This window comes from Haplochromis burtoni, unplaced genomic scaffold (genome assembly GCF_018398535.1).
Source record: "Haplochromis burtoni strain Fernald_Lab_line unplaced genomic scaffold, NCSU_Asbu1 Contig_9, whole genome shotgun sequence".
Lineage (NCBI taxonomy): Eukaryota > Metazoa > Chordata > Actinopteri > Cichliformes > Cichlidae > Haplochromis > Haplochromis burtoni.
In genome coordinates, this window is record NW_024582370.1 from 1,908,803 (window position 1) to 1,919,015 (window position 10,213).

Below are 10,213 nucleotides of genomic sequence, written 5' to 3' on the forward strand. Positions count from 1 at the left end.
CGCTAAGGGGTCTGAAAACTCGCTAAATATAGCGACAAAGTCGCTAAGTTGGCAACACTGGCTGGAGCTAGCTGTTTTTGACACTACAGGACAAAAGCAAAACATACAAAGTTGTTTAACTGCTTCTGTTACGCCGACGATGTTTACAACAAACATATAAATGGCGCAGAGAAGCTCAACTCGCAAAGCGCTTCAAGTTTTACGTGGAAAAAAAGCACCAAACTGCCCGAGAGTCACTTAAAACACCTGTTTAAGACTTTGGCCAGCTTAGCTAACCAGAGACGCTCTGCTATTTCAGGTACTCTGCGGTTTTTCACAAATGATACAACGAGAATGAATAGACGCTTACAGACCTCACAGCCCATGGGACACAAGTTACATAAAAGACGTCATCGTTTTGTCGCTCACCTGCCGTGAATGGCCGCACTGCTGCCACTAGTGGCCAGAAGCTGTATTGCAACATGTGAACCTGGTGTTACTGAATTGAAGTATTATCAGACAGTTTCTAAGACTAAATGAGAAGATAGCTTTATTTAATAAATGTTTTAGTTTAGCAGTGGGCTTAATCCAAGTTTGCAAAGCTAGGCCATTTTAGACTGCAGTAAGACAGATGACGAATTAAAGGCCATTAAGTTTACAGCGAGTAGTTTTTACTTGAATTTGTCACCCGTGTATTTTTAGTTGTCACAGCAGGGGAGGAGCAGGTCAAAGTAATGTCTTCCTAGTTCCATTAAGTTTCCTATTTCATGGCAATAAAACAGAATGTGCAAAAGGGGGACCTCCCCTAAGTGGAATACAGCCATTATTCATACACTTTCCCTACTTTGACAAGTCAAAATGTTTGCTGTAAAAAGGGTCTGTGAAATGGATTTTTGATGACAAACACATCATCTTAACCAGCAATATAATACAAATAAATGTATTAGACTCATAGTTCATATTTACCAGAACATTAATTTAAATTGTGATTAGATGTTCCAAAATTGTAGGTATGTAATTTAGACTGACTAAAAGTATAATGGGAAGTAGGGTCTAAATTAAAGCATGGCTACTTTGAAAAACAATTATTCTTCTCTGCAGATTGTAATATAACCTTTTGCTTTTTTTGCTTTTTTTTTTAAATCACTATTTTAGCTTCCTACCTACCCAAGCCCAGCTCCCAGGAGTATGAGTTCGTATATATTGATGCTAAAGGGAAGGTGTGCTCTCGCAGCTCTAAATTCACTTTTTGTGCACCAAAGCCACTTGAGGATCTGGTGACTCTTGAGGAAGACTCCCATGGAGAGGAGGCAGGCACAGATATGCTGCTGGTAGTCCCCAGGGCTGAGCTGCTGCAGGTGAGTGGATAAGATACTGCATGGGAGAGTGTGTGTTTTCAGTTTTGCAAAATTAACGAGTGCTTATAAAACACATCTGCTGGGGGGGGGGGATCAATACTCTTGTTTACTGCAGTTACACAAAGACGGGCACACAATCATGCTGCTTGCTTCCTCTGTTCTCTGTCTTGTTAGAATCGACTGCAGGAATGTCTGCGAGAGCGCGCTGAGCTTTTGCAGGTGCAGGAGGCGGTTAAAGAGCAAAGAGAGAAAGAGAATGAGGAGTACAAGCGAGCGAGAGAGGCCTGGGACAGAAGACGCAAAGAGCTGGAGGGTGATATCGCCAGGCTTCAGAAAGAGCTGAACCAAACTCTAGAGAAGCTTGATGAGCTGCAGAAGAAGCAGAAGGTGATGTATGAAGCTTATGCAAATGATTAGAACCGATGTGCCTGCTTCCATTTCCCTACAGCAGTGCCCTCATTCTCAGATAAAGCATTTCTGCTTAAATAATGTCCCTGTGTGTTAAGTGTAAAAATGTAAGCAGGAGACATTTAAGAAATTGCCTGAGTTATTATATTAACACAAAAATTAAACACGCCTCTGGTCTGTTAGGAGGAAAAGGCATTAGGAGAATCACTAGCCCAGGAGAAAACTGCTTTAATGGATGCCAGGGAGGCAAGCAAAGCGCGAATCCGAGAGCTAGAGGACGACATCAAAACCCTGGCACAGAGAGCTGTGGAAAAAGAGACCGAGTTAGAGAGGTTTGACATGGTTTTCTCATTTGTCCTTCTTTTACTTTTATGTGGGTCCTGTGAATAGTTTTGATTGTCTATAACAAAATCTGTATGTGCAGAATTAAGGAAAGAGCCAGGAGGGCAGGAGCTCTGAGAAAAGAAGAGGAGAGTGAGAGAAGGAGCCTGCAGGTGCACAGTTCAAAACATACTGTCTAACATAGTAAAACATGGTCCTTCCCCCCCCCCCAACATCTCAGTTTTCCCATCTCTTGCCTTTTTTTCCTTAGACTAAGCTGGAACAAACAGAAAGTGAGCTCAAAATCCTGTCAAAGGAGTTCCAGGGCCTGAGGAACTCCCTCGCCCAAAGAGACACCAGTGTCCTGCAGCTTCAAAACACCATCACCACCCTCACCCAGAAACTCACCACAGCCCACAGGAAAGAGGTCAAACCAAAGGACTTATTAATGAATGTTTTAGTGGTTGAAACTCGACCAGGATGCTCACTCAGAGGATGTAAAAATAGGATTTTTGTTTGTTTGTTTGTTTGTTTTCAACTCGACTCTTGTGAAATGTGTTACAAGTATTTGGACATAAAATCAGAATTGATTTTTGGGGGGAAAGTGATCACTGCTACTTTATTTGGAACATGTTTTTTTGTATTTTAACTCAGCAATTATGTTTTAAAAGAATTACAAACAGACAACAATGACCATTTCAAATCCACTCTTAGATATTTTTGGGTCTGGCAATATACAGAAAATCACCTAAAGTATGAGATGAGTAACCAACATGGTTTCTTGGTCCTTTATGCACAGGCGGAAAATGAGGCATCTCTGAAAGAAATGCGTAGTCTGCGTGAGCGGCTGCACATGAGCGAACGAGCTGCTGAGGGCTTGAAGAGTGACCTCAGCTCTATGGTTGCCCAGAGGGATCAGGGGCAAGCTGAACTGCATCAGGCTCGCCTTCAGGCTGCTCAGCTCACCCTTCAGCTTGCAGATTCCAGTCTGGCCCTGAGGGAGGGAAGAGCCCACTGGGCCCAGGAGAGGCAGAACATGCAGCGCTCGGCTGAGGTACTGCATCGCTGTAGAGCATGAAATCTGGAAAATGTAGAATGTCACTAATAAATGCCACGAGGTTTCAAAGTGAAATATTCCCATGGCATCAATAACAATTGTATGCAGCATAATAAAAGAAGAAAAAACGGTCAGTTTTTAAATGCTTAAAGAGAAATGAGAAAAGGGAGATTTATATCAATATTAGCAGGTGCGACATTATGTTGATATGAAGGTGCAAGGGAGAGGGTAGCAATATATTGCTATTATACATCTGAACAGTTTGTTTTATTTTTGATAAAAATGGTTTAAGTATGTCATACCCAGTAGACCTGATTTTATTTTTACAAGTCTTTGTTTTGATTCAAAGTTGTTGCAGGGTTTTGTATTTGTAATATTTGGTATATGTAACATTCGACATATGAAGTGGATATTAATAATAATGAGAAAAAGAACAAAATGTTCTATAGTTCTCAAAATGGGCCTATATGGCTGGTTCTACTAAAAGTACTGGGTCACACCTCTGACTCTTTGAATTCAGGTGTGTTCAATCCTATTGCCTGATGTGTATTACATGAAGTACCTATTCTGAAGAGCTTAAATTGAGCGTGGTACCGTAATATGATGCCACCATTGCAATGAGTCAGTTTGGGAAATTTCTTCCTCAATCAACTGTAAGTGGTATTATTGGAAAGTGGAAGCATTTAGGAACTACAGCAACTCAGCCATGAAGCGGCAGAGCATGTAAAGCTACAGAGAGCAGGGGCCCCAACGCTATTCTGACCCAGTAACTCCAGAGTTTCAAACTCCCTTAATATCAGCATGGAAACTGCACCAGGAGCTTCATGGCTGAGCAGCTTCTGTAGGTGTAATGTGTAGGTGGTATGACATCGAGTCAATATTTTAGTCCATAACCTAAAGATCGAATGGCAGAGGCAAATAAATTATATATGAAGTAAATACAGTAAGTAGTAGTGTCTGTGTGTCACCCTCATAGAAAGACCATGAGCGTTTGGAGAAACTCAGCCAAGAGATGCAGGCTATGGAGGAGAGGCTGCAAGAGGAAAGGATGGAGAGAGTGAAGCTAGAGGTTGAGCTTGGAAGAGAAAAAGATTGCAACCGGGTGAGAGAAGCTGCTTCATATACATTATAGCCTACTCTGTATCTGTGTGAACAAATAGTTTTGTTTGAACTGGCAAAAACAAGGTCAAACTCAGTATGAGCATCATTTAGATGTTGGCTGTTTACTTCTAGAACATCACACAAAAGTCAAAGTGTCTTTCAAGTGGGTCTAATATACCTCACCCTGCTGTTTTGTGATATCTGGCTTGTAGGTTCAGCTGAGTGAAACCCGTAGGGAGCTTCAGGAGCTGAAGGCCAGCCTGAGGGTTGCCCACAAAGAGAAGGAGCAGCTGCTTGCAGAGAAACAGGTTAGAAACATTGTCTGCCACGGTGCATGATTTGAATCAGTACTGACAGAAACTATTTTTAAAAAGCAGCGAACGATAAACTCTGGGTGGGTAGTGTACCTATTTAACACTGTGCGTGTGTGGTGTCACAGACTTTGTGCCATTATCAGTTGCTGAGGTCTCATGGTTTAGTTTTTAAATGTAAATCTAGTTTAGTGTGTGACTATAAAGCCTGGGCACACCCCTGCAATTTTTTCTAAAATCTTTGTATTAATAATGAACACACATCCTTACTGATATAACAACAGTAATACTCTTATTGTGAATGACCCTGCTGTTGGGAATCATCTCCCTGTGGTTGTCCTCTTGTTATTGTGCAATATAATTTGTTTACAGTGCAATATAAATCGGTGGATTTCAGGGCAGTCGGTGCTGTTGTTGTTAAAGTGCCTGCAGAGTTTTGTTGGCTAACTACCATAACATTTTCACTCTGAAGGCAGAAGTAAATATTCAATTCTTTTTCTAAATTACTGTCCAGCCTAATTATAACTCCAGCCATATCTAAGTACAACAGCCAATGTGCGGCACATGAGAAACCAAGGAAGGACTTAAATGTTCATTGTACTGGGGTAACATTTGTATAATGGCAAATGTTTCCGTTGTGTTTTCACAGTGCAATAATGTTACGTAGTGCTGGTTTGAAGAGGTCTGACATTTTGAGGGTTATAAGGGTGATGACTGCATTTTTCACCACAGGAGTTGATGGAGTACATCTGTCAGCTGGAACAGAAGATGGGAACAGTTGCAAGCGCCAAGTGGAACTCGGCCCCAGTTGCCTCTACAGGTGAATTGAGCTACACATCAATCTACTGTATGCCCTGCAGATGTGAACAATAAAAGTGTTAACTATCATTCAAGAGCCACACTAAATATTGTTCAGATTGGCCCGTGTTGTGGACGACAAGAGCAGCGCTCTGAGGAAAAGTGACCGCTATTTCTTAACTAATGTTTCTGTCTGGCAGGCCGTCCTGACAGTGTGTCATCTGACTCGGAGGATGAGAACCCAGAGGCTTTGCAGATCCTCCACCCCCCGACCCCCCTGGCACACTACAGCCTATGTGAGCAGGGGCAGCCTGACTCGTTGCTCCTTGCCACCCCTCCTCTCTCCCCCAGGGAGGTAAGCAGGAGGGAAGTGGTCATCAACCAGCCGGCACCGCTCTCCCTTCCACACCAGGCCACCGCTGACACTCTGGCACACAGCTCTGATTCGGTGAGACGTGCACCATAATTATATGTGATATTGAAACTGAGCTATGCCTTCATGCTGATAGCCATGCACACCAGTTAAACACGGGCAGTGGGTCGTTTGATATAGACATTATCTCCTAGTACCAATTAGGCTGCTAGTGTGCAAGTTATTGGATGGTAATAGCTGCTGGATAGATATGTGTTAAGTGTCATCCTGTGCGTGTGTGTGTGTGTTTTACTGCATTAAGGAGGAGGAATGCGATCCACGTGAGTGTAGAAGGAACAGCTCTGGGGAGGAAACGGCTCTTTTGTTGCCTGACCCCATGGATACTTTTCTCAGGTACAGCTTTCCACTACAAACGCGTACCCTTATATGTTTATGCATGTAACACTTACTCTTTATACCCATTACTGTGAAGTGTTAACGGAGTAATACTCTTTTTCTTTTCTTTTTTTTAACCAATATTAAAGTATAAACTTTATGTATTTACAGAAAAGTAAGTTAAAATGTTAAAAGCCAAAGTCATCCCTTTGATTTTGATCAGCGTTAGGATGGGGTACGATAGTGTAGATCATAGAATACATTGCATTGTTAAAAAGTCTTTTTTACCAGTGAAAGAGAGACAAAGTGTACAATATCTAAAGAAGCAAAGATTTGTGATCATTTTTCTTCTTCTTTTAAACACTGAAAAGACCTTAATTCACAAACAATACCTCCATATTGACATGCACCATGCTATTTTCAGATTATTGCATTAGTAGTAACAATCTATTAATATCATATCTAATAATATATCCGAGATGAGGGCCATGCTACTGCAGACATAGTACTTATATTTTGCTAATATGTGTAGTACGGGACAGTTTTTACTCAAGCATATTTGTTCTTCAACCGCTTCCTTTTACTATTACAAGGAAGTATTTAATGTCGCAGATGATATAACAGTTTCATAAACTGCTAGTGTTATAGCCTCTAAAAGTCAGAAATAACTTCTTGTCGGCACTCAAAATACACTGAAGGATATTCTCAATAAAGGGTGTAGGATTGCTAAACACGTGAGGGATTGCAACAAATTGTGCACAGGTGAAGATTTAAGGTTCAAAAAAGATTTGCGTTGCTGACTGCATATGGACATGAAAATTTCTCTGAGGCAAAACAAGCCACCAGATATCACCCCGTCGTGCTGGCTGGTTTTAAACTCTAGCATCGTCTTTATATTTTATGAGCTCATGACTTGATTTGTGTGTACAGTCTTAGTCGGCAAAGTAATTAAAGAACAAAGCCGCTATAAAACTGCAGTGGGGTAAAAAGTATCGTATTTCTCCCTGGAACATAGAAAAGTATCTCAAAACTGGGGAGTGAACTAATGTATGTATGCCTGAGTAAATGTACTCTGTTACTTTCCTTCACTGGCTTCTCGCAGAAATGGTTTGATGCATGCACAATGAATTCAAAGGTATCTAATGCACACAGACATGTGCAACTAGTTATTTATGGTGGCACGGTGAATATGACTCGAAGATGGAAGTTTTGAATACGTGGTCGTAAAAGAAGTTGAGTCAGGGTGAAGTGAGGGAGGCGGTTTGAGACACATTCGGGGCATGGGAGGGGCGAGATGGGAGGACAAGGGGACAGACGAGTTGACAGCAAGCTGTAGCAATGATTTACCTGAGGGGTGTACCGCAGTCACGGGCCAATTTTCAGCATCATTAAGGCTCTCGCTCTCCCACTCACCCACTCCTTTCGTCTCGCCTGCTCTTTCAACCAGAATGTGTGTTTCTTTCCATTTTTAACACACACACACATCCTTTCTCTCTCCTTTGTTTCTTCCTCCAGTGGTTCAGCTGACACCTCGCTCTGGTAACCAGTGGACACCTACCCACAGCAAGTGATCAAAAAGGGAAAGAGGGACCTTGTTGTTTCCGCATTACTTCCTATAACAAGCACAAATACAGCTTATGCTCTATACACAGACAGAATTTTAATATGCAATTATGTTGTATCTGCCATAAACCTTGTTTTTTGTCCTTCTAGATTGCTGTGTTTTTACCCTGACTGTTTTTGCCAGCGGTGGCAGGTCAACACAATATTTATGACTGACATAAGAGTGGTGCACAGTTTGAAGCAGCAGGCTTTTAGACGTGGGCTCTGGCATTTGAGAGTTTGCAGGCTGTAGCAGAATGATTTCTGTTGAATCATTGCTATGTCGAGAGCTTTACGATGGATGTTATGTCGTTTTTATGGCATTTGTGATCAGGAGTCATGACAGGCACTGTAATTATGATGTTTTGTGCAGGCCCAGCTCCGCTGGAAATCATAGCAAAACTCTCTTCCAGCATTAAATTCTCCACAGCAGCTTCGAACACTTTTCATGGCGGCATAAAGTAATGATACAGCATCATGCTAAATTATATTGCAGTAATGTAGGTCTATGACATCATATTTCTCCTCCATTTACTCAGAACTAAGATTTGATTTGAACTTTCTTGTATGCATTAGCAGGTGATTGTTGTCATGCAGATGCAGTTAAGGTGATTTAGGGATGCTGACGCTTAGGACGAGCTTTTGAAATAGAAAGCTTATTCAACAGATTGTGCTTCAGATCTATTTAAATAGGGACGACATGCAACTTTCTACTTGAGTAACTTCACATAATCGTTATTATGAAATTAATGTTCATTAGCTTTACACTGCAAAGCTACAATTTTTTTTATTTATTAATGAACCTGGGTTTATTGAAATTCTCTAGCTGCTCATTCGGGATATTTAGCATCAGCCTTTATCACAGCTAGATTGCACAGAAATCATTGTGATGCAGTTCTAAATTTGTGCCTAAAATAATGAAGTAGAATCATCTTTATAGATCCTGACATCAGAATCATGGTGTTGATACTTTCCCCCAGCCCTGAGGTAATATACTGCCTAATAAAAGAAATGCTGCCTACGTTTTAATCAATATTATATGCATTTTTCATGATTTTCTATTTATAATTAATTTGAGTTATGCTGCAATTAAACTATATTCAGGTTTAGTTTGAAACAGGTGTACAGTTTTCACAGTTTGTGCAATGTGTAACAAAATTTTCCATGCTTGGCTAAGAGAATTTACTAGATACCTTGATGCTTGATTTTATCTGCTGTATTTGCACCCTATTTTTACTAGAGAAGAGTTTTTAGATGAAAAGTTGATATTGATACTCACCAATATGCCATCTGTGTCCTTCATCATTGTTATCATAACCATTACCCACGTGTGTTGTGTTTACTCACGTTTTATCTCTTTTCTATTTTTACTTTATGCTTTCAAATACTTTAATGGGTTGTTTAAAGGTTACGTTGTTGCAAGGTATTGGTGCTAATGGAAGGGAGTGATGCCAACATCGTATGGTAAAGGTAGATGTAAAAAAATACATATGGAAGGAATTGATCCTAATGTTTAAGTTTATAAAATTAGGAGTGAAAGAAGTAAACGTGACGCCTCATTTACCTTGTGTTACACTACATATGTGGATGGTTGAAAGGTTTTAAGGAGCCCCGTGTTCTTTCCCAGAAGATGGCACACTAAACGTATTCTCAGTAGTCCTTGTTTGTAGTTGTAATCTGACTTTATGTCTCAAGGAAGTTATCTTTTTGTTGTTCCACTGAGATCTCCAGTACGAGTGCTCCTCATCAGGACACTGTCTCACACCGCAATAAAACTCCAGTGGTTACGGTTTGTTTTGAACTTCTGTATGTGAAGGTTATCCCACATGTACACTGTGTATTTTCTTACCAGTCATGTAATGGGGTTTGGGTGGGGTTCTGCATAATAAAAACGTTTATGTATCCATTATTGGGTCTAATGTGTCTTTTTCTGGCCAATGATTATAGCAATATTTTGATCCTCACATGACATTTCACTGGTAATTAACTATGCCATTTCTTTTCACACGGCTCTATAGCCTATATTCCCTTTTGGCTCATTGCCTGTTTCATATACATTCCCATTCTGGGTTTTTTCTCTCTCCTCACCTTTGACTCTCCTGCAGTCCCCCCTCAGGGCTGACTTCCTCATCATCTTCATCCTCCTCACTCCACCAGCAGAGTCGCGCTGCTCTGTCTTTTAAGCTCTCGTCGTGCCCCTCTACCACACTCCCTCCATCTTAAGTCTGGGGTGACGATAGCTAATTATAAAATCAATGATGCCGGGCTGCCTAGTTTACAGCCCCCTCTAAAACCTTAACTGGGAAATCACTGTGGGATTGATGACTCCCTCACTCTTTATCTCTTTTAATTAGAAATGTAAAAGATATGAAGACCCAGAGGCCAGAACACATCTCCTAGTTTTTATGACCCCGACGCCTGCCCGCCTTCCCAGTGCTTGCTCCTCATTCCCAAATCGCCCCCACCTCTACCTGGCCTTGTTTATTTCCTCTGGCTCCCTTCTGGCACGCCCTCCATTCTCACTCTTGTC

The 10,213-nt window shown here is 41.2% G+C and overlaps 1 protein-coding gene across 1 annotated transcript in view; it reads left to right on the forward strand.

Annotated features, from left to right (window-relative positions):
- Nucleotides 1–9,592, forward strand: part of calcoco1a (calcium binding and coiled-coil domain 1a) — a 13,298-nt gene extending 3,706 nt beyond the window's left edge. Inside the window, exons 4-15 of the mRNA XM_005914730.2 lie at nucleotides 1,135–1,337; nucleotides 1,512–1,724; nucleotides 1,929–2,077; nucleotides 2,170–2,239; nucleotides 2,338–2,493; nucleotides 2,866–3,120; nucleotides 4,100–4,225; nucleotides 4,437–4,532; nucleotides 5,268–5,355; nucleotides 5,534–5,781; nucleotides 6,008–6,099; nucleotides 7,597–9,592. Coding sequence (XP_005914792.1) covers nucleotides 1,135–1,337; nucleotides 1,512–1,724; nucleotides 1,929–2,077; nucleotides 2,170–2,239; nucleotides 2,338–2,493; nucleotides 2,866–3,120; nucleotides 4,100–4,225; nucleotides 4,437–4,532; nucleotides 5,268–5,355; nucleotides 5,534–5,781; nucleotides 6,008–6,099; nucleotides 7,597–7,624 — 1,724 coding nt within the window. The 3' untranslated portion in view covers nucleotides 7,625–9,592. The remainder of the gene's footprint in view (nucleotides 1–1,134; nucleotides 1,338–1,511; nucleotides 1,725–1,928; nucleotides 2,078–2,169; nucleotides 2,240–2,337; nucleotides 2,494–2,865; nucleotides 3,121–4,099; nucleotides 4,226–4,436; nucleotides 4,533–5,267; nucleotides 5,356–5,533; nucleotides 5,782–6,007; nucleotides 6,100–7,596) is intronic.
- Nucleotides 9,593–10,213: the final 621 nt, after the last annotated feature.